General features: G+C 37.3%; 1 protein-coding gene across 1 annotated transcript in view; it reads right to left on the bottom strand.

Moving 5' to 3' along the window:
• The window catches only part of TRAPPC12 (trafficking protein particle complex 12), a 149,674-nt gene that overhangs the window by 48,773 nt on the left and 76,453 nt on the right, over positions 1-24,448 (bottom strand). The window contains exon 6 of the mRNA XM_027840449.1: positions 14,198-14,310. Within this exon, the coding sequence (XP_027696250.1) occupies positions 14,198-14,310 (113 nt within the window). The remainder of the gene's footprint in view (positions 1-14,197; positions 14,311-24,448) is intronic.

Below are 24,448 nucleotides of genomic sequence, written 5' to 3'. Positions count from 1 at the left end.
CTCTCTCTCTCTCTCTCTCTCTCTCTCTCTCTCTCTCTCTCTCTCTTTCTCTCTCTCTTCCAGAGTCACTGAAGTCAATGGCAAGACAAAGTCAAGTTGACTGGTGATGACCCAGGATGCAATGGATGACCTTAGCATCTTTGATATCTGACCCAGCTCCACAAAGCGTGCTTCATCAGCCTTCATGGTCACTGGAACAAATTGTTTTCATCTGGCCATTCCATTGGGGGAAGTCTTCACATGCTTGGGGTAGACATCCCTCTACCTCATTGACAGATTTATGGGCAGTGGAAATGTACTATTGTACCAGAGTAGCTGTTGGACCGACAGGCTTAGTTTTGTTTAATTGGAGAACAGTGAAATTAACTCCTCCTTTGGATTTTAAAAAATGAGCCTTTGAAATTGCTGGCTGCCTCCAGAGTGTTGTTAAGGGCCATAGCCAACTAGGGAGGGAAAACTAATGCTTCTCTTTGAAATGTGTTTGGGGTGGGGGGTAGCTTTGGCAGACAAATCTCTGAAAGGCTTGTAGGAATTTTCTTCAAGTTGAGAAGCTTCAATATGAATTATAAGTCAGTGAGCTAGTAATATTGAGGATTATACTTTGCGTGGTTAAAAATGCTGTGCACAGTCTCCTCAGGGATTCAAATGATGAAAAGAAATTGTTTATTAAAGATAAATGGGGGAGCTATAGACATTCCAGTAAAATATACCTATTGTGGCAACTAATGTAAACCAGAATTAACAACTTTTCCTCCTTTAAAAGAATTTTAGAATGAATTTGTTTAATTATGGATACTGAAATGAAATTATTTGGCATTTTTGAGCAAGTTTACCTCTTAGTGTTAATAATAAAAGAATGCTAGGGATTCAATGCTACTAGGAATACGGGAATTATGGGAAGTGAAGTGAGAATCCAAGACATGGTGAAGAACAATGGTCACTGGATAAGAGGGAAGGAAAAAGGCATAAAGAAGGAAAGGTATACAGAAGGCCTAGTACATTACTAGCTTAAAAGTGAGACTCAACTGAGCAAATCAATCCAATTACATTATCCCATTTAAAGCAGCTTTTAAAATGATACATCCTGTTTCTTTAACAAGGTAGAAAACCTAGCATAAATCAACCAATCACAGGCTTTAGACTAAGTACAAAAATTTCTTGATCAAATGGAGTACACAGGAAGTGATGGTTTGGCTGAGAAAACTTAGTAATGCCCTGTGGGGCCTATATAAAACCAAAGAGCTAGTTCAGAACCTGAGAGATTAAGAACAAGTGGGGAGGGAATATTCTAACTATTGAGAAATAACTGAGTAGGGGAGGAGAAACAGACCCCTGGCCTCTATCTCAGTCTTTTCTTTAACTACCAAGGCCAAGAAGGGCTGCAAGCCTAAGAGGATATGAAAAAGCCATCTTCTGAGGACCTGATTCATCAGTATGAGTATGATTTGGGATAGAGTTCCAAAGCATGCACTATAACAGTGATACATTATTTGAATTTTTGGCCTAGAAAATAATGCATTGGCTGAGAATTTAAAGACCGGGATTGTGAAACCATCTCTACCTCTATTATAGTCAGTGAACTCTTTAGTGAGTTCTACGATCTCTTTATCACCTGTAAAATGGATACCTGTCCTGCATTCTCAAAGGAAAGTGGTAATGATAAATTTTATAGTAAGAGAGTTAAGATCATAGAATTTAGAGCTGGAAGAAACCTTATAGATCATCTAGTCCAGGCCACACTTTTTAGAGATGAGAAAACTAAAGGAAGGTGAAGTTAAGAGTTTTTTCCACTGTAGAAGAGCCAGGATTCAAACTCAAATCTTCCTATGTGAAATCTAGTCTATCTTTTTTGTACTCTATGCTACTAAAAGCTATAACCCTAGTTGAGCTTCCTAAATCAAAGGGAAAATTGTTTGTTTTGAATTATTACTTCTAGTCCCTCTAATTTCCAAAGTATTGGAACTAGACTTTATCAGAGACTAAAACAACTTAATAATAATCTCTCTAGCAGAGATATACTAGAGACTAACTATAGAAACTATATCAAGTATAGTTTGCAAGCCTATGCAAACTATGGGATAATGTGTTTAACTGGAAAAGTAGTCTTGTAGGGAGGCTTAGAATGTCTTTGGGCTTACAACAATCTTCAGCAGCTCATAAAAATCTGTATTGTCACTACTCACATTTACCTATGTTCTCTCCCACAGTTAATCTAATTAGTAAGAATATACTTGCCTTAATGCCATGACATCTGATTCTAATCTGGTGAGGGAAATAATTGTGAGCCTAGTCCAGTCCATAAATCATCCTGGTCTGGAGTACTCTTAGTAGGATGATGATTCAAATACAACAAACAACAACAGTTAAAGGAACATTTATCTAGGACCTATTTTGTGCAGGGCAGTTTGGTAGATATTAGGAGACCAAAAATTTAGATAAAACAGGGTCCTCATGGACCCTATAGCCAAGTTTGCTGACACAACACATGAGCCTTTATTAATCTGGGATTTCCAAGGCTTCAAAGGACCTAAACCAGAGCACATAAAATTCTTTCAACAAGTCTGGAAACTGCCAGTCCAATCTCTTAGGGGATTCTTGTAACTGGACAGAAGTTCTTGGGTTTGTTTTCAGATGAATATGTTGTTCTTCTTCAGAACCTTCACCTTGCGGCACATGCTCCTTTTTGATACAAACTAGACATCCCATTTTCCCATTGTTTCTCATACCATTAAATGAAAAAAATATGAAATCCTATGAAAAGAGAAGCAGGGACATGCAATTTCTTTTATGCCCAGCGCCTGGTTTTGTCTGGAATATTCGGATCTTCTTTGGAGCTGCAGTAAATACTTATTAATATGTCTGTGACTCCTACTAAGTCTGTCAGATTTTACATTATGTATCAAATGAAGAGTCTCCCTATCCAAGTTATTCTCAAACATATTTTTTGCAATAATTCAGTCAAGGTGTTCCTAAGGGTATGAATTTCCATAATAGTACTGATCAGGAAAACGAGATCATAACCTTTGCAGGAAAGAAAAAAGACAAAGGACATTCTTACCCACTTCTCCTACTTGAGTATTCTGGAGATCATATGAGTCTCAGAGTGTGAACCTAAGGGGCGAAGGGTGGATAAACTTACTCAACTGCAGAAGCAGAAAGGCTTCCTCACTATATCCTTCAAGTGCTTCCTCTCACTTGCCAATCACTACTATCTTATCTAATTGAGTCATGATCAATTTGGTCGTTTTCTGCCACAGCAGCCAGAAAGTAGGGCAACTCTTCTGTCTAGGTCAGATAGAGCACAGACACAGAGCTGGACATCATCAGCATACTAATGGCCACCTAGTGCAGGCTATTCTCACTCTTTCCCCAAGTGGCTGGGGAGAAGGTAGAAAACAGCTGTTCTCCTTTATATTTTTAATTATGTTTACAAAGAAAATAGTATAACAAATATGTCCAGATGTTAGACAACCTTTCTATGAATGAGCAAAATATTTCTAGTTACAAAGCTCACATTAATATCTTACCAGTAATTGTCAAATCCTTCAGAAATGCACTGAAATAGTTGGATTTCATTTATTTTTCAGAAAACAAATTGTAACCCATCCATGCATTTTATCAGTAGTGGGGGTAGGTCTATTTCTTGATACTGTGTGGATACTAATGGAGCAGGCAGGCTGCCCATCATTTATCCTTCTATCTCACTCTATGACTGACTCACTGCCTTTTCCAGTCATATATCTCTCTGATATCCTTTATGCCACTTCTTCTGTAACATTCTTTGCTGAAATTATGTTGCAGGCTATGCATGTTCACGATGGGTCTCCTCATTGTCCTTTGGGTAACCTGTTACTTTTAACCATCAGAGACAGTGGAATTCCATGACTTGCAAACACTGCAAAACTGGAAGAAGAGTGAGATTTTAAAAATGGGCTTTTGTTTCAAAAAGAGGACTAAGGTTGGTAAAGTACTATGCAATTTCCCCAGTGTAATACAGCCTAATTCTCTTCCCTTATTCAATTCTAAAACCAATTTATTGGTACTGTTCAAATCTAGGACCATATCCAATATCTGTACAAGATATTCATAAAGGTAGACAAAGCCTATGAACTGTCCATCTAAACACAACCAACCAGGGATCTAAACAACAGGAATTTTCCATCTACCTGTTTTTCCTGTGTGGTTTGTTAGGCAAACTCTTTAGAATGATTATGGATCTCATTTAGCAACCTCTGCAGTGTTTGATGCAATTAACACAATGTTGTCTGGGGTTTGAGGCAATTAACACAATGTTGTCTGTAAACAGCAGCGTCTTAGGAAATCTCACAATTTATAGGTAATCATTTGATTGGATTCTACACTGGATAACCTCTGTGACAATGGAAACACCTTTGATGAGCCCTTTTCCTTGTTTTATGCCTTTACTGTTATTAGTAATCAAAGGGATGTTCTCTTTTGTTGCATTTTCCAAGGAATCTCACTTGATTTTAAATTATTCATGGAGATAGTTTGTTGGGGAAAGAGCCTTTAATGTGGCATTTTATTTTACTAAATCATATTCTTTTTTTTTACAATCAACAAAGTAATTTCAATGCACTCTTGTATTTGGTGTACTTTTCTTTAAGTTGTGGTCTCCTTTCTGCTCCCCTTTCATGCAAACATGCTTTTATGTGTATGGATTACTCTTTTTAAAAAAAAAATTTTTCCCTAATTACATGTAAAAACAATTTTTAACTTTTTTTAAAACAATTTTGAGTTCCATGGATTACTCTTTAAAAATATTAGGTAGATATAAGATATATTGGTGAGTACTTATAGGGATCTTTTTGTCTTTTTTTAAAAGTAGTATTATGAATAGTGATTACCACCCCCAAACATACGGTATCCTCTCCTTTCAGTTTTGTTGAGACTCAATCCCTTAGTGCCTTCAAAATGGTACTGCCTCCAGCACAGAACACTTTTGTATATTGGCCGAATCCAGGTATTCTTTCTATTTTTGTTTCCTTTGCTGCCATTACTACTTCTTACGTGGACAGGCTTTGTAAATTTTAGAGTATGACTGAGTTGAACCCCGAACATCCTGGAACACTGAACTCCAGTAGTAATGACCAGCTGGGTCTCAGGTTAATTTGGCATCATTATCTATGGATTACAATTAGCAATGTGAATTATTTTGGAAATAAGTTCACCTGGTTCTTTCCCAACTTGTCAACATAGTTCTTTAACTACTTAAGGTGTGGGAGGTTGTAGAAGATAGTCATAATAGAAAGTTAGGATTTGGAATTGTGGTGAATAGCCAGAGCTAACATGGGCAAAGAGCTGAGGCATCTGCTATCCCAGAAGAGGCAGCCAAAGTTTTATATTTGTCACTAGCATAAAAGCTCCTTAAAGGAACAACATATTTTTCCCCCTAAAATATGTCAGTCATATAAATTAGAAACAAAAATTCACTAATTCACTAACTTCATTTTAACTTCTAATCTGTAATTCACAGAATATGGAGAAGCTTAACACTCTTGACTACTTTATAAAAACACACTGAGTTGAAAACTGCCTGCCTGTAAAAACTATTTTCCCCCTGATTTTCCTCAATATTTCAAGTTTTCTTGGTGAGGTTATACCTTCCACAGATTCGGATCACATCCCTTTCAGTTTTTGTGACTTAATTTTGTCAAAAATCCTTATCTTCTGGTGATGAATCTCTCTCACTTTAGCTAGAAAGATCTTTGTGCAATCAACCCATAGAACACTGTGTGATGTATTCTTGAAACCCTTCTAGGTTGATAGGACCTATCAGATCTCTTACTCTGCTGACATAACCTCAAAGAACCCACAGTTACCTCCACAACATGATAAGGCACTGATTATGTGGTTCTCTGAATTTTTATAGAACTTATATAGTTCATCCTACATAATTTGGTACTTCATTACACATCGTTCTGTGATGTTCTCAAGCTACTTCACGTTTTTCTTCCACAGACTATAAGTTTACTGAAGGCGAGGTCCAAATATTTTACTTCTTTTGTCCCTGTTCCCTACTTCCTACTGTTCTTCAATTGTCACTTGAAATTGTTTCTTTTTAATTTGGAAAATCCATGATAGTGTCTGAATCTGAGAAAACGACTTTTTTCTAAAGTAACTACTATTGGACAGGAGGACTTATAGTAAGTGTACACAAATGGCAAGTTTACTCATTTTCTAAGCATTTGCCTCAGCTGGTTGTCTTTTTGTGACTTCACTACTTCAATGAAAACTTCCAAAATACTTATTTTAGTTTATTTATCTACTATCTATCCCCTGACCAGACATTCGATTTTCCAATAATTCTGGTAAAATTCTTTAGAAGGACAACAACAGACAGTGCAGGCAATGAAAATGAAATAACTGGAATTTTCTTTAGAGAGTAAAATCAGAATAACTTACTTGATTCTTCTTGGAACTAGTTTTTCAAGACTGTCTTTGGGCTTATAGATCTATGAAAAATATCATTATAAACAGCCAGCTAATTTGTCACTTAGCACTGTGTGAATTTATAATTCCTTCTTTTCTTCCCCTTTCTCTCCCTCTCTAAGTTTTTGTTGTTGAGTTGTTTTCGGTTGTGTCTGACTCTTTATGATCCCTTTGGGGGGGGTCTTCTTGGTAAAGATATTGGAGTGGTTTGCCATTTCCTTCTCCAGCTCATTTGACAGATGAGGAAACTGAAGCAAACAGGGTTAAATGACTTGCTTAGGATCACACAACAAGTAAGTATCTGAGGCCAGATTTGAACTCAGGAAGAAAAGTCCTGTTTCCTGACTTCAGGCATAAGACTCTATACACCATACCCCTTTTTAAGCATGATTGTCAAAGTGCTGTTTGGAGGCCATCATCTATGGACTGGTCCAATTCACTAAATAGAATTTGAGATCACTGGGAAGAATGAGCATAGTGTAATAAAATGAGCAAGAGATGTGGACTCCAACACACTGCTTTTACACTTATTAGCTAGGTGGCTTTGATCAAATATCTTTACCTCTCTGAGCCTCAATTTCTACATTTGTTACAAAAAAGATGGTTCTCTCCTTTTATCTCCCCCTCAGCCTATTAGAGAACCATTTAATGCAGACAGGATTATCTCCAGGGGAACATGGATCACAGGGCAAATCATAGTCTTCTTTCTCATCCAACCCTTCAAAAATTTTACATGAGTGAAATCTAGCTAAAATGAACATCATTTATAACATAGACAAGTATAGAATAGTCACAAAAAGACAACATAAAGCCTTAAAGGCTGTGTGTAACAATGGTGATTTGCCTTGTTGTCTGGTATCATCTACTGTTGTTCTTAATCTTCTGTCTTCAAAAAGGACCAATGACATCATGGGGTGATGTCCTGTTTGGTGGGTGAAGTGAATTTAAGTAAGGCAGAGTTGCACATGTCAGCCTCATTCTCTCTTCCAGAGTCACTGAAATCCAATGGCAGGACAAAAGACAACTGGTGATAGCCTGGGACGAAGTGTATAACTTCAGTGTCTTCCATGTCTGACCAAGCTCTAAGCACTCCACAAAGCCTGCTTCAGCTACCTTCATGGCCACTGGAACAAAATGTTCTCATCCACCCATTCCACTGGCAGAAATTTTCACTTGCTTGGGGTAAACATCCCCCTAACTCACCAATGTGTTTGAGATCCGTCACAAAACCTGGTTTAGCCTGTCTACTGAGGTGGTTCTACTGGGATGTAGCCTCTGTGTATGCTTTAGCTTCTTGGAGCCACAGATGAGAGCTGAGTGACAGGTAGATACCAAAGGTGGATAAGTGGTCCTGACTAGGGCTTGGCAGTCCTCATTCCAGAGGTGCTAGTCCTATGCTGGTTGAATGAGCAACCAGGTGGTGCAGTGCACTAGAGTGCTGAGCCTGGAGTCAAGAAGATCTGAGTTCAAATCTGGCCTCAGATACTTACTAACTGTGTGACCCAGGGCAAGTCACATAACCTTGTCTGCCTCAGTTTCCTCATCTGTCAGATGAGGTGGAGATGGAAATGGCAAACCATTCCAGTATCTTTGTCAAGAAAACCCCAAATGGGGTTATGAAGAGTTAGATAGGACTGAAAAATGACTGAACAACTACAACGTGGCTTCCTGGTCACCCTGGGGTCATAAGGGCAGCTCTGCTGACCAGACAGTTTTGAATGAAGGGGAGGGGAGCTACATCTACCTAAACTAAGTGCTGTATTTTTGTTGGATATCTTTTCTATGCAATTGCTAAATAAGCCACCTTTTTAATGACTCCTGCTGAATGACCTAAGAGTGTAATTTATTAGGATACTAGACTTACTACCAGCGGACCAGCCTTAGTCAGGCCCAGTTCATGACAAGTGGCTTGCCAAATGCCATATACTCAATCAAGAATGAAAATAGAAGTAATACCCAGAAGACTATACTGTCATAATAAGAATATGCAATTAAAAAAAATTCTTGCCTTCCAATTTTACATTTGTTGACTAAATAAATGTAAGCATGAACAGAACTTTCCATTTCTTATGTAACTTTGGATAGACACAATTTAGTAAATGACTTTAGGAGGAAAAATCTACCATAAACAAGGCCCATATATAGACAGGGTTATCCATAGAGGAGCATGTGTCACAAGGCAAATCACAGTGTGAATTTTCTTCTGCTCCCTCCCCTAATATTTTTGAATTAGGCGAAATGTAGTTTAAAAGACTATTAATGGGAAAACTGCTGGGGTTAGAGAAGCCACAAAAGAGCCTTAGTGGGCAAGTCTATATAGACTGACTGACATAGATTTACATATAGCTAAAGTTTTAATACTTCTTTTTAAGCACAAACTAGGGGAATAATTGCCATTCTTTCACATACTTTTGATAATTGATATGGGGTAAAAATGATTCTGTCTGAAAGGACATAGAAAGCATTGCTAAGGATTATGAAATCTCAAGAAAGAAACTGAAGACCTTAGAAGCACAGATGGTCTTTTTATCACAGTTATTGATTAATTCAAATTAAAAAAAGACTTTAAGGTGAAGAGAAAGGAATAGAGGAAAATACCTAGATCTATGCACCAAGCTACATACACTGAAAGAATAACAGTAGTGATGGTCAGAAATTCACAGGAGACAAAAGCCAAGAAAAGAGCCAGGAGTAAAATCCAAAGCCTTAGATGTCTACATACCAAAGTAAAAAGGATAAACAATAATCTGGAGAAACTGGCAACATTCAGAGCTCTCTAAAAGTATAATGGGCTGCTTTGGGAGCTGGAGTGGATTCCCCCTAATTTGAGGTTTTCAGGGAAAAGCTGGATGACCACTTGTTGGGCATGTTGTAGAGGCAGGATTTTTGTTCAGATATGGTTTCTGCAGATAGTCAAAAATTATTTACCAGCTACGGGAAAGACTAAACCATACCTTTATTATTTGGGACTAATATGGCATATGGTGCTATGTAAAGTCACATCATCTTACAGAATCATACAATGAGATTTTGAAAGGACCATGGTGTCTATTCAGTCCAACCCACAAACAAACATACAAAAACAATCAACAGGGGCAGGCAGGTGGCTCAGTGAATAGAGCACTGGCCCCGGATTCAGGAGGACCTGAGTTCAAATCTGGCCTCAGACACATAACACTTACTAGCTGTGTGACCCTGGGCAAGTCACTTAACCCCATTACCTAACCAAAAAACAAACAAACAAACAAACAACAACAACAAAAATCAACACTATATTACATCCAAAAGTGATCATTCAGTTTTTTCTTGAAGACCTGCAACCACCACCTCTTAAAGCAGCTGTTCTACTTGAATAGCTGTGTCAGAAAGTTTTCCTGATATCAAGACCAAATTTGCCTCTTAAAATTTCTACCTACTGTTCTTGGTTTCCCTCTACAGCTAAACAGGATAAGTTCATTCCATCTTCCAAATGGCCCTTTAAATACTTGAAGATACCATAGCTCGCCAAGCCTTTTCTTCTCTGTGCTAAATATGCCCTGTTCCTTTAAACAATCCTCATATGACATGGAGTCAAGGCCCTTTCCCATACTGGTTGCCCTCCTCTGAACATGCATCAGCTGACCAGTGTCTTTAATGTAGTGTCCAAAACTGAACATAATACTCTATGAGGTCTGATGAGGGCAGATTATAGCGGGACTATCACCTTCCTGTTCCTGAAAGCTATGTTCCTTAATGAAGCCCAAGATGGAATCAGCTTTTCTTGGCAGACCCACCATGTTGCTTCTATTTAGGTCCACTAAAAACCCAGGCTCTTTTTCCAGGCCTGGCTCATCTTTGTACGTGTAAAGCTTATTTTTTTTTTTGTACTCAGGTGTAAGTCTTTACATTTCTCCTTACTGATTTTCATTTTATTAAATTCAACGCAATGCCATAGCCCACAAAATGATTTTGTGATCCAGCTATATCATCTAGTATGTTAGCTGTTTCTTCTACCTTTGTATCATCTGCAAATTTGATGAGCACACCACAAATGCTTTTCTATAAATCACTGATCAGAATGTTAAACAGCACAGGGCCATGCAGACACCCTTGGAGTCTTTCACTGGACTGCCTGCCAAGTTGTCAATGAAGCATTAACACCTGGAGTTAATTGGCATTAACTGGCCATCCAACCAGTTTTAAATATGAGTGTATGATGGTCTAATCTACATTTTTCCATTTTCTCTTTAAAAATAGCTTGAAATAACTTATCAAAAGCTTTGCTAAAATCAAGGTAAGTAGAATCCATGGCATTCCCCTCATTTGAAAAGTTAAACAGTCCTGTCAGTAAAGAAAAGGGATTAGTCTGGCATAACCTGTTCCTGATGAAACCATGTAAAGGTCTTTGCAATCACCACTTCTCTTACTAGATGTTCATCAACCTTCTTTTTAATGACACATTCTAGAATTTTCTAAGGAAATGAAGTCAAGACTACTGGCCTATATTTTGTAGATTCTGTTCTCTTGTCTTTTTTGAAAATCAGTATAACACATGCCCTTCTCCAATCTTGTAGCATCTCTACCATTTTCCATGATCTTTCAAGTATCCTTGCAATTATTCACAAACACATCTGTTGGTTCTTTCAGGATCCGAGGATAGAGTTCATCTGGCGCAGGGGACTGGAATTTATCAAGGACACCTAGAAGCTGTCTTTATTACTTCTTCACTTATCCTCAGTGTCCATTCCCAATCAGTCATTTTTCTCCTCCCATTTCTAGTCCAAAGGCCAGGAAACAGAAGCAACAGAAGCAAAAGCAGAATTAAGTACCTCTGCATTCTCATTATTGCTTGGACCATCATCCTGGCTACCTGACTCAAAGGTCTTTTTGCTTTTTTTGATGCTCTTTTTTCTCAAAAGAGCATAAACAACTCCATACCCAATCAGTTATTAAGTTCCATTGTTTTTACTTTCATAACCTCTCTGCCATCTCCCACAGGTCCTCTTCTCTCCTCTCACACTGCTACTGCCCTAGGGCAGGGTTTATCTCCTCAGGCCTTGATTAATTCAATAGCCTACAGGAGAGGGTCTCCACACCTCAATTCAGGCAGTTAAACATTTACTGAGTGCTTACTGTGTGTCAGGCAGTGTGCTAAGGGATAGGGACACAAAGAAAGGAAAAGTCCCTGCTCTGGAGGCACTCACAATCTAAGGGGGAGACAAGCAAAAACAAAAAACAACCTACCTACAAATAAGCTACATGCAGAATAAACACAATAGAATAGAATTCAGAGGGATCAAGAAAGACTTCCTGTCGAAGATAACATATTAGCTGGGACTTGAAGGAAAGTAGGAGGCAGAGATGAGAAAGAGAATTTCAGGTATGTGGGGATAGCCACTCCTATCCATATTCCATTTAGCTGTCAAACTGATGTTTCTAAAATTCAGGTCTGACCATATCACATCCCTATTCAATAAACTCCAGGGACTCCCTATTACCTCTAGAATAAAATATAAAATCATCTGTTTTGCTTTTAAAACTTTACTCTTCCTACCTTTCCAGTCTTCTTACACCTCACTACCCTCCATGTACTGTGTGATTCCAATGATAATGGCCACCTTGCTATTCCTTACACACAAAACCATCACCCAACTCTGAGCATTTTTACTTGCTGTCCCCCATGCCTGAAACTCTCCTTTCTCATCTTTATCTACTGGCTTTCTTTAAGTCTCAGCTAAAGTTCTACCTTCTAGAAAAAGCCTTTCCCAGTCTTTAATCTTAGTGCCTTCTCTCTGAGACAAAAACTGATTTACTCTGTATACATCTTGTTTGTACATAGTTGTTTGCATGCTGTCCATTAGACTGTGAGCTCTTTGAGAAGAGAGACTGTTTTTTGTACTTCTTTGTCTCTAGTGCTTTCCACAGTGCCTGGCACATAGCAGGTGCTTAATAATGGCTGGATAACTGACTTTTTTGTTATCTTAGCTTCCTTCACCAGTCTCAGCTCACTCTGAGCTTTAGTAGTGCTGAAACTATTTTTAGAGGTATGTGACACGTGCTTATATTTATCTTCTGTTACCTGGCCTTGCTTCCATATTCTGTACATTTCTTTAAAAAAAAAAATCTAAGCTGCCTGGTGAGTTCCTTGTGCAACCACAACTGTCTTTTCATACAAATTCCATTTTTGTTCCTCCCTGGAATTATTTCTTTTGCCTCTTTTTGCTCTTCTTGAGCATCTCCTACCCTTACGGGGCAGGGGGCCTTTCCCTGTAGCATTTTGGTTCATGAAATTCTACCTATTCTTTCCTCTGAATTCTTAAAAATTTCCTTTCCTAAAATCTATAGTGCATGTTTCCTACTGCCTCAAGGATCAAGTACAAAATGCTCTGGCACTGAAAGCCCTTTGTGACCTAGCTTCCTCCTACTTTTCCAGTCTTCCTGAACCATACTCCTTGATCTAGTAATATTGGCCTCCTGGCTGTTCTATAAATAAGACACTTCATCTCTTGGATCTAAGTATTTTCTCTGGCTGTACCTCAAGCCTAGAATGTTTTCCTTCCTCCATTGTGACTACTGACTTCCCTGGATTCCTCTAAGTATCAAATAAAATCCCACCTTCTCCAGGAAGCCTCCCTAATTCCTCTTAATTTCAATGCTTCCCTCTTTTAATTAATGCCTATTCATCTGATTTTACACTTACACTTACACACACACACACACACACACACACGACTATCAGTAGAAATTCTGATACTGCCATTACTTCGATTTATTTTAAATCTATTTATTCAGAATAGATGGGCAATGAAGTATTCTAGCAAACAGAATATTTTGGTTAATTAAGAGGTATCATGGAAAAATGAACAATTTTTTAAAGAATTAGTATGCAGTTGTATTAGAACTATATTGTACATTAACTTTTTTGACAATTCAGAAGACACTTCAGAATCCTGTAGTATGCACATGCGTGATCCATGCATATACATACAACTAGAGGCTTAAGTTGCTACTTGCCACAATGGATATGCATGAAAGACGTGGTTTCTAGATATGATATAACCTTCCCACTCATTGCACAGTGAACACAGTAATGGCTCACATTATAATCTAGGCTCTACTACTTACTTAGCAGGTACATAATGTTGCCGTTCAGTTGTTTAGTCTTGTCCGACTCTTCGTGACCCTATGGACCCTGCTGTCTATAGGGTTTTCTCAGTAAAGATACTGGAGTGGTTTGCCATTTCCTTCTTTCCAGTGGCTTAAGGCAAACAGAAGTTAGGTGACTTGACCAGGATCACACAGCTAGTGTCTGAGGCTGCATTTGAACTCAGGTCTTACTGACTCCAGGCTCAGTATTCCATTCACTGAGCCACTTAACTATAATGTTGGGCACTTAAGATATATGGTTCTCCATTTCCTCATTTGTAAAACAGGTGAATAGACTAGATTATATTTAAGGTCCTAACCCTTCCAGTTTTAAATTTTAGGAATCTCTTCCTCATCCACCAAATCAAAAACCTTATCTGAGGAGGAAATTTTAGGATTCAATTCCTACCTAATACTACCCAGAGTCAGCAAACATTATTTTTCAAGTCAGAAGTAACAGCACATTCTTTTTGAACATTACAATTAAGAATCCCATCTTATCTTTAAGCGGGAAATAATCACGGGCAGAGGGCAGGTGGACATCTTGGTTATAGTGAATTAGAGCAATTAAAAAGCTATTTCCAATTCCAGGAAATAAGGATCATTGCGGGGAGAGATTTACCTGACTACAGATGGTTTTCATGTTGTGAAGTCTATCAAGTGACTCTTGAGGGTTTCCCAGATACTGCTGAAGCTCTGCATGCAAAATCCTCATTGAGAAAGGCACCATTGAGCCTAGAATAAAAATTAAGTTGTTCAGTTCTTTATTACCACGTATAATCTTTGAAGAAATTTCAACACATTTGTGTATTTATGTGTGTGTGTACATACAGATGGACAGAAAGATGTAAAGATAGATAGATAGATAGCCAAAAGAGTGACAACAAAGTATTTTATTTATACCACTTCTTGGATGAAGTAGCTAATAGTACTAACTGCAAAAAAATGTGTTCCATTTCAGTGTGGTATTTAGTCATTCAGTTATGTCTGACTCGCTGTGACCTTGTGGACCTTACAATGAGGTTTTCTTGGAAAAGATACTAGAGTGGTTTGTTATTTCCTTCTCTAGTGGATTAAGGCAAATAGAAGTTAAGTGACTTTCCCTAGGTCACACAGCTAATAAGTGTCTGAGGTGGGATTTGAACTCAGGTTGTCTTGACTCCCTGGCTCAGTGTTCTATCCACTGAGCCACCATTTCAATGTAGAGCTGTGTAAAATTTTTCAGTAAGCAATGATCAAAGCTTACAAAGGTGGGCAGCTAGAGAGTGTAGTAGATAGAGCACTGGGCCCAAAGGTAGGAAAAACCTGAGTTCAAATCTAGCCTCAGACACTTCCTAGTTGTGTGATCCTGGGCAAGTCACTTATCCTTTGTTTGTCTTAGTTTCCTCATCTGTAAAATGAGGATAATAATAGCACCTACCTCCCAGGGTTCCTGGGAGGATCAAATGAGATATCTGTAAAAGCCCTTATCACATAGTAGGTGCTGTATAAATGTTTATTCCCTTCACCTTCCTTTTCTTTTATAGCACTGTTTTGAGATGCTGAAAAACAGAGAATACCACCAATGTAATCTAGAGTTCTTCTTTGGCATAAAAAGTGTAATAACACTACCTCACCAATAGTAAACAACTATGTTCTACTTCTTCTTACTCCCATTTAACTAGACAAACCCTTAAATACAAACTTGCTGTAAGTATAAACCTTGGGCAATTCCAAATAATTAAACATTATTTCCTTTCATTACATTGAAGAGACCTGACCCAGAGATCACAGAGCTATAGGCTGGGTAGATAGGTTATATATATGAACAGGCTGAATACCATGATTTTGAAAGGCCTTCTGCCATAAAATATCTCTTTCAGATAGGATTCCCAAGGTACTTGAAAAATTCAAGTAACTTGTACTAATTAAAATGAAGATATTAGAAGGGGAACATATTAAGCCATTATTAATATCATATTATAAAATAATAATAATAACTAAACTCAATTCAAATTTGGGTTCTAAGGGCCCAGCAAGGCCTTAAGAAATGGAACGCTATGTTAAGTCTTGATGAGGGGGAAAATTCAGAGTATGTCCCACATGAGCGATGTGTTATTACAGGAGCCCTAGGCACCAAAGACAGGGCAAGGAAATGAGTATGAATACCTATGGAAAAAAGTTCAGGACATGAAAGCTGTGAAAATAAGTTTTCCTGGTAATCAGTATCCACACTATTCCCCACTTCCCTGCCAACACTTATCTGAACTATTATTCAGGGCGTGTGGGAGATATTTGAGGACAGTGAGAGGGGACTGGCCCAGAGTGCTTACGATCATCACCATGGTCCTCCCTTCTTTTCCCTACTAGTAAGAGAGAGTGGTATTGAAAACTACACAGACAGGGGTATACTGAATTGATTAGATGCTTCTTTTTTCCCATCTGAGATTTGAATTCTTCCTGTATTGCTCTACAGGGATAGAAATGCTTGTCAGAGAAGCCAGGGTGGCTGAATGGTATGCAAACTAACAGTGATTAACTCCAAGCATTTGGACTTATGGATTTTCATAGCCACAGCGTAAATTGAAAAGAGAACTGTTAGGGGGCCTTCCAGATAGTGGCTGATAATTGCTACTGGTGTGTGGCACCAAGATACTACCTGGTAGTAACAGAAACCATTCTGAGGCCAGTGCTGTAGCTCACACTGATCCTGAGACCAGACAGACAAATGGTAGATGAGACCAAAGTGGGATTAAAGACTGGCCAACGCCATAACTCTTGTTAGGTCCATTACAATGTCATCTCCTTGAAGGCAAGGACCATATTTTTGCCTTTCTTTGTATCCCAAGTACTTAGCACAATGCTTGGAACAGAGCAAATGCTTAATAAAAGCATGTTGACTGACTGGTGAGGTCGGGTAAGATGACAGGGAGAATGATCGATCTTCTTGGCCCCTCTCTGGGGGAGTAGGAGCAGTATAGAACAGGAGGTGTCCCAGCAAGCTAGTGAAAAGCCCCACCTTAGCATACCAGGGGGAGATCCTGAACCCCAGGGTGGTGGAGCAGACAAGCACCAACACCAGTACCCCTCAGTATGGACAGGGGAACTGGTAGACACCAGCTTGGAAAACTACCATGTGCCATGGTATTCTCAGGCAGCCAAGTGTCCTGGTGCCTAAGTAAAACTCTGGGAAGCACAACTCCAAGAGGTAAAGCTCTAGGTTGAGAGACATCCTCCAGCAGCAAAACATCCTTGTGCAAGGCATGGGTGAGCAAGGGTCCCTCTAGGGACCATACTCCTCACCCCTATCCCTAGAGTTCCAGTGTTGCTGACTCCAACCCAACACCAGGTAAGCTACGAGAATCCTACAGCCTCCAACTGCCAGCACCTGAGGCCTCAGCACACAAAACCTGTGACCAGGCCCAGTGCTCTCAGCACAAGAAGCTTTGGTTGGTGCCCCCTCCTCTCCAGCAGGAGAGCTCAATTTTTTTTTTTTTAAATCAGGAAAAAAGCAAACACCATGAGAAAAAGAAATGTACAATGACCACAGATTCTTATTAAAGGGACAGGGAAGATCAAGGCAGAAATTCAAAAGAGGACAACATTGTCAATATACCTGCATCCGAAACCTGAAAAGGAATATGAACTGATCTCACACTCAAAAAGCCTTCTTGGAAGAGCTCAAGAAGGATTTTAAAAGTCAAATAAGAGAGGTAGAAGAAAAACTGGGAAAAGAAATGAGAGGTATGCAAGAGAGGGTCAATAGCTTGGAAAAGGAAGGACAAAAATTAACTGGAGAGAACAAGTCCTTAAAAAATACAATTGGCCAAATGAAAAAAAAATATATTGAAGAAAACAAGTTCCTAAAAAATACAGTTGGCCAACTGGAAAAAAATTACACTGAAGAAAACAACTGCTTAAAAAGTAGAATTGGTCAAATGGAAAATGAGGCACAAAAAACTCACTGAGGAGAAGAACTCTTTAAAAAGTAAAATGGGCCAAATGGGAAAGGAGGTACAAAATCTAACCGAAGAAAACAAATTGTTAAAAATTAGAATTGGACAAGTGGAAGCTAATGACTCTATGAAAGAGCGAGAATCAGTCAAACAGAAACAAAAGAATGAAAAAAATAGATGAAAATGTAAAATACCTCATTGGCAAAACAACTGACCTGGAAAATAGGTCCAGGAGAAACAATTTAAAAATTATTGGTCTACATGATAACCATGATGAAATGAAGAGCCCGGACAATACCTTTCAGGAAATCATCAAGGAAAACTGCCCTAAGGTCATAGAACCAGAGGGTAAAATAGCCATAGAAAGAATTCACCAATCACCTCCTGAAAGAGATCTCAAATTGAAAACGCCATAGAATATAGTAGGCAAATTCCAAAATTACCGGGTCAAAGAGAAAATACTGCAAGCAGCCATAAAGAAACAATTTAAATATCATGGAACCACAGTCAGGATTATGCAGGACTTTAGAGCTTCTATATGAAAAGATCAGAGGGTGTGGAATACAATATTCCATAAGGGAAAGGAGCTTGGATTACAACCAAGGATCAACTACCCAGAGAACTGAACTCAGGTCCTCCTGACTCCAGGGCCAGTGCTCTATCCACTGCACCACCTAGCTGCCCCAACAACAACATTATTAATAAAGGCAAACTGTTTACATCCCTACAAGGGAAAATGACACTTGTAACTCTTAAGAACTGTAATGTCATTACGATATTTCAAAGTGGGTATACTTAGAGGGTGTGGGTTTAAGGTAATTTTGATGTGACGGTAAAAAATCTAATTAAGTGGTGAAAAGAGATCATACTGGGAGAAGAAGAAAGGAGGATGCAGACAAGGATAAATTACATCACATGAAAAGGCACAAAAACCAAATACAGCAGGGGAAAGAAGGGAGGGAGATGAGCACTGTTTGAACCTTACTCTCATCAGATCTGGCTCAAAGAGGGAATAACAATCACTTAGGAATAGAAATCTAACTTACCCTATAAGAAGTAGAAAGAATAAAGGGAAGAGAAAAGGGAGGGGGATAACAGAAGGGAGGGCAGACTGAGGGAGGCAGTGGTTGAAAGCAAAACTCTACTGAGGAGGGAAAGGGAAAAAGGAGAGAAAAAAGCATAAACGAGTGAGGAAGGGAATAGGATGGAGAGGAAGACACAGATAGTAATCATAACTGTGAATGTGAATGGGATGAACTCTCCCATAAAATGCAAATGGATAGCAAAATGTATTAAGAACCATAAACCTACAATATGTTGTCTACAGAAAACACATTTGATGCAGAGGGATACGCACAAAGTAAAGGTAAAATGCTAGAGCAGAATATAATATGCTTCAGCTGAAGTAAAAAAAAAGCAGGGGTAGCAATCCTGATCTCAGACAAAGCAAAAGCAAAAACAGATCCAATTAAAAGAGATAAGGAAGGAAACTACATTCCACTAAAAGGGACCATAGATAATGAAGTAATATCATTACTAAACATATATGCACCAAGTGGTATAGCAGCCAAATTCTTAAAGGAGAAGTTAAAGGGGATACAGGAAGAAACAGACAGCAAAACTATACTACTGGGGGACCTCAACCTCCCCCTCTCTGAACTATATAAATCTACTCACAAAATAAACAATAAAAAAGTTAAGGCGATCAATAGAATCTTAGAAAAGTTAAATATGGTTGACCTCTAGAGAAAACTCAATGGGGACAGAAAAGAATTCTCAGCAGTACATGGCACTTAGACAAAAACTGACCATGTACTAGGGCATAAAAACCTCACAATCCAATGCAGAAAGGCAGAAATATTAAATGCATCCTTCTCAGAACATGATGCAATAAAAATTACATGTAATAAAGGGCCATGGAAAGATAGACTAAAAATTAATTGGAAACTAAATAATTTAATCCTAAAGAATGAGTGGGATCAAACAACAAATCACAGAAACAATCAATAACTTCATCCAAGAGAATGACAATAATGAGACAATATACCAAACTTAAGGGATACAACGAAATTGGTCCTTCGGGGAAGTTTTACGTCTCTAAATGCTTATATGAATAAAATAGAGAAAGAAGAGATCAATGAATTGGGCATGCAACTAAAAATCTAGGAAAAAAATAAATTGAAAATCATCAATTAAATAACAAATTAGAAATTCTGAAAACCAAAGGAGAGATTAATAAAATTAAAATTAAGAAAACTATTAGGGGCAGCTGGTGGCACAGTGGATACAGCTCTGGCCCTGGAATCAGGAGGACCTGAGTTCAAATCTGACCTCAGACACTTGACACTTACTAGCTGTGTGACTCTGGGCAAGTTACTTAACCCCAATTGCCTCACCAAAAAAAAAAAGAAAACTATTGAACTAATAAATAAAATGAAGAGCTAGTTTTATGGGAAAAAAAAACCCACAATAAAATAGATAAACCTTTGGTTAATTTGATTGAAAAAAAGAAAGAAGAAAACCAAATTACCAGCATCAAAAATGAAAATGGGGAATTCATCACCAATGAAGAGGAAATCAAAACAATAATTAGGAACTATGTTACCCAACTGTATGTCAATAAATTTGACAATCTTAGTGAAATGGATGAATATTTACAAAAATATAAAACAAGCCATCAATGAACTCCTAGGAAAAAAGCTCCAGGGCTAGACAGATTTACAAGCAAATTCTAGCAAACATTTAAAAAACAATTAATTCCAATACTATAAAGACTATTTGGGAAAATAGGCGTAGAAGGAGTCTTCCCAAATTCTTTTTATGATACAAATATGGTGCTGATACCCAAACCAGGAAGAGTCTAAACAGAGAAAGAAAATTATAGACAAATTTCCCTAATGAATATGGATGCAAAAATTTTAAATAAAATAATAGCAAAAAGATTATAGCAACTTATCACAAGAATAATACACTATGACCAGGTAGGATTTATGCCAGGAATGCAGGGCTGGTTCAATATCAGGAAGACTATCAGCATAATTGATCATATCAACAATATACCTAACAAAAACCTCACATGATTATCTCAATAGATGCAGAAAAAGCTTTTGACAAAATATAACACCCATTCCTATTAAAACACTAAAGAGCATAGGAATAAACAGAGTCTTCCTTAAAATGATAAATAGCATTTACCTAAAACCATCAGCAAGCATTATATGTAATGGGGATAAGCTAGAAGCATTTCCAATAAGATTGGGGGTGAAACAAAGATGTCCATTATCACCACTGTTGTTCAATATGGTATTAGAAATGTTAGCTTTAGCAATAAGAGAAGAAAAATAAATTGAAGGTATTAGAATAGGCAAAGAAGAAACAAAGCTATCACTCTTTGCAGATGATATGATGATATACTTAGAGAATCAAATAAAAAATCTGAAACAATGAATAACTTGAGCAAAGTTGCACGTTATAAAATAAACCCACATAAATCATTGGCATTTCTATATATATTACCAACAAAGCCCAACAGTAAGAGATAGAAAGAGAAATTCCATTTAAAGTTACTGTAGATATTATAAAATATTTAGAAGTCTACCTCCTGAAACAAATCCAGGAACTATATGAACACAATTACAAAACACTTTTCACACAAATAAAGTTAGACCTGAATAAATGGAAAAACATCAGTTGCTTATGGGTAGGCCAAGCTAATATAATAAAAACGACAATTCTACCTAAGTTAACGTATTTATTCAGTGCCATACCAATCAAACTACCAAAAAATTATTTTATAGAGCTAGGAAAAATAATAGCAAGATTCATTTGGAAGAACAAAAGATCCACAATATCAAGGGAACTAATGAAAAGAAATGCTAGGGAAAGTGGCTAGCTGTTTCAGATCTTAAATTGTATTCTAAAGTAGCAATCACCAAAACTACTTAGTACTGGCTAAGAAATAGAGTGGTGGATTAATGGAACAGGTTAGTTACACAAGACATAGTAGTCAATGACTACAGTAATCTACTGTCTGATAAACCCAAAGACCCCTGTTTCTGGAATAAGAACTCAATATTGACAAAAACTTCTGGGAAAACTGGAAAAGAGTATGGCAGAAATGAGGCCTAGACTAACATCTTACACTATATACAAAAATAAAGTCAAAATGGGTACATGATTTAGATATAAAAGCTGATACTATAAGTAAACTGGGAGAGCAAGAATAGTTTACCTATCAGATTTATGGAGAAGAAAAGAATTTATGACAAAACAAGAGACAGAGAACATTAGGAAAAGCAAAATGGACAACTCTGATTACATTAAATTGAAAAGTTTTTGCACAAACAAAGCCAATGCAACCAAGATTAGAAGGAAGATAGAAAACTGGGAAAGAATTTTTACAATGAGTGTCTCTGACAAGGGCCTCATTTCTAAAATATATGGAGAATTAAGTCAAATTTATAAGAATACAAGTCATTCCCCAATTGATAAATGGTCAAAGGATATGATCAGGCAATTTTCAGATGAAGAAATTAAAGCTATCTATGGTCATATGAAACAATGCTCTAAATCACTGTTAATTAGAGAAATTCAAATCAAAACAACTCTGAGGTACCACATCAGACCTATCAGATTGACTAACATGACAAAACAGGAAAACGATGTTAGAGATGTGGAAAAATTGGAACACTAATGCATTGTTGGTGGAGTAGTGGACTGATCCAACCATTTTGGAGAGCAATTTGGAACTATGCCCAAAGGGCTATAAAAATTTGCATACCCTTTGACCTAGCAATACCACTTTTAGGGCTATATCCCAAAGAGATCACAAAAATGGGAAAAGGACCCACATGTACAAAAATATTTATAGCAGCTCTTTTTGTGGTGACATAGAATTAGAAATTGAGGGGATGCCCATCATTGGGGAATGATTGAACAAGCTGTGGTATATGAATATAATGGAATACTATTGTTTTATAAGAAATGATGAGCAAGCGAACTTCAGAAAAACTGAACGGACTGATGCTGAGTGAAGTGAGCAGAACAGGAGAACATTGTACATGGTAACAGTCACGTTGTGTGATGACTAACTTAGATAGACTTAGTTATTCTCAGCGATGAAAGGATTTAAGACATCTCCAAAAGTCTCATGATGGAAAATGCTATCTACATCCAAAGAAAGAACTATATAGTTTGACTACAGATTGAAGCATACTATTTGCTCTTTTTTTTTCTTCTGTTTTATTTTGTTTCTTCTTTCTTGTGGTTCCTCCTATTGGTTCTAATTCCTCTTTACAATAAGACTAATGTGAAAATATGTTTAGTAGGAATGTTTATGTAGAGTCTATATATATGTTGCACACCATCTTGGAGAGGAAGGTGGAGAAAATTTAAAACTCAAAAGCTTACGGAAGTGATTGCTGAAAACTAAAAATAAATTTAAAAAAGATAATTAAAAAAAGGAAGAAGGAAGGAGGGGCTTACTCTTTCACAAATGGGGTATGTTAAAAGAACTTTGAGCTTAAAACACAGAAGGTGTGGGGGGAATAATCTTATGATTACACTATGAAAATGATAAAGAAGTTTTGAATGCAAGCACACACATATACACATTCATACCTGTAGTCTGGTGTAGATATACATGAACCTCAAAAAGAGTATAGATGGGCACAGAGAAAGGAGAATAGCAATATAAGAAGAAGACTAGATTCAAGGAAAGCAAAGTTTGTGGAGAGTTTATCATAAAGAGTAATTAAAAATAGGTAAAGAAAGGATAAGACCCAGAGATCTGTATCTGGGTTTTGGAAAGAGAAAAAGGATGCAGGAGTAGGAAGAGTCTACTTCAATTACAGATTACTAGTGCTAATAAGATGCCTTCTCCCTACCCCCACCCCAGCATCCCTTTCTACTTTGTTTAAAAAAAAAGAAAAGGTGAGAAGAGAAAAATGTTTAAGACATTCTAATAATCATCATTTACGGGATGAATGCACCCATAATATGAAGAAAGGTAGAATGGATTAGAAAGCAAAATCTAACATTGTGTTGTTTCAAGACGACATCCTTGAAAACTAAATAGTCACACTGAGTTAAAATGAAGGGCTAAAGCAGAATTTTTATGTTTATTATCACATTTCAGGAAAATTCTAAATCATGATCTCACATAAGGTAAAAAACTTGGGTAAAAGATGAGCAGAGAAAATATATAATCCTTAGAGGCAAAGATGATGAAATAAAATCAATACTTAATATATAATATGAATGGCATTGTATCAAAGTATTTGAAGAAGATAAATTATAAAGAGAAATTGAGAGTAAAACTATCATAGTTGGGTACTCTAATGTGCTTTTTACAGAATTAGATAAATCTAACATGATATTTTTTAAAAGAAGTTAAAGATGAACAGAATTATAGAAAAGTTGGGCATGAGACATCTCTGGTGATTGCTTAATGGAATTAAAAAGAAATACACATATTTCTAAGCTGTGTGTAACATCTTTATAAAAACTGACCATATGCTAGCATAAAAACCTAGGGCTTTAAATAAATGCAGACTTGGTATTGGCTAAGAAATAGAATTGTGGATCAGTAGAATAGGTTAAGTATGCAAGACACAGTAGTCAATGATATAGTAATCTATTATTTGATAAACCCAAAGACCCCAGCTTCCGGGATAAGAACTCATTTTTTGACAAAAACTGCCGGGAAAACTAGAAAAGAGTATGGCAGAAACTAGGCTTAGATCAAAATCTCACACAATATACCAAAATAAAGTCCAAATGGGTTCATGACTTAGATATAAAGGCTGATACTGTAAGCAAACTGGGAGAGCAAGGAATAGTTTACCTATCAGATTTATGTAGAACAGAAGAATTCATGACCAAACAGGAGATAGAGAACATTAGGAAAAGCAAAATGGACAACTCTGATTACATTAAAT

This window comes from Vombatus ursinus, unplaced genomic scaffold, assembly GCF_900497805.2.
Source record: "Vombatus ursinus unplaced genomic scaffold, bare-nosed wombat genome assembly UNPS02014841.1, whole genome shotgun sequence".
NCBI classification, from domain to species: Eukaryota; Metazoa; Chordata; class Mammalia; order Diprotodontia; family Vombatidae; genus Vombatus; species Vombatus ursinus.
The sequence above is the reverse complement of the archived record's forward strand: the minus strand, read 5'-3'. Positions and strand labels throughout refer to the sequence as shown.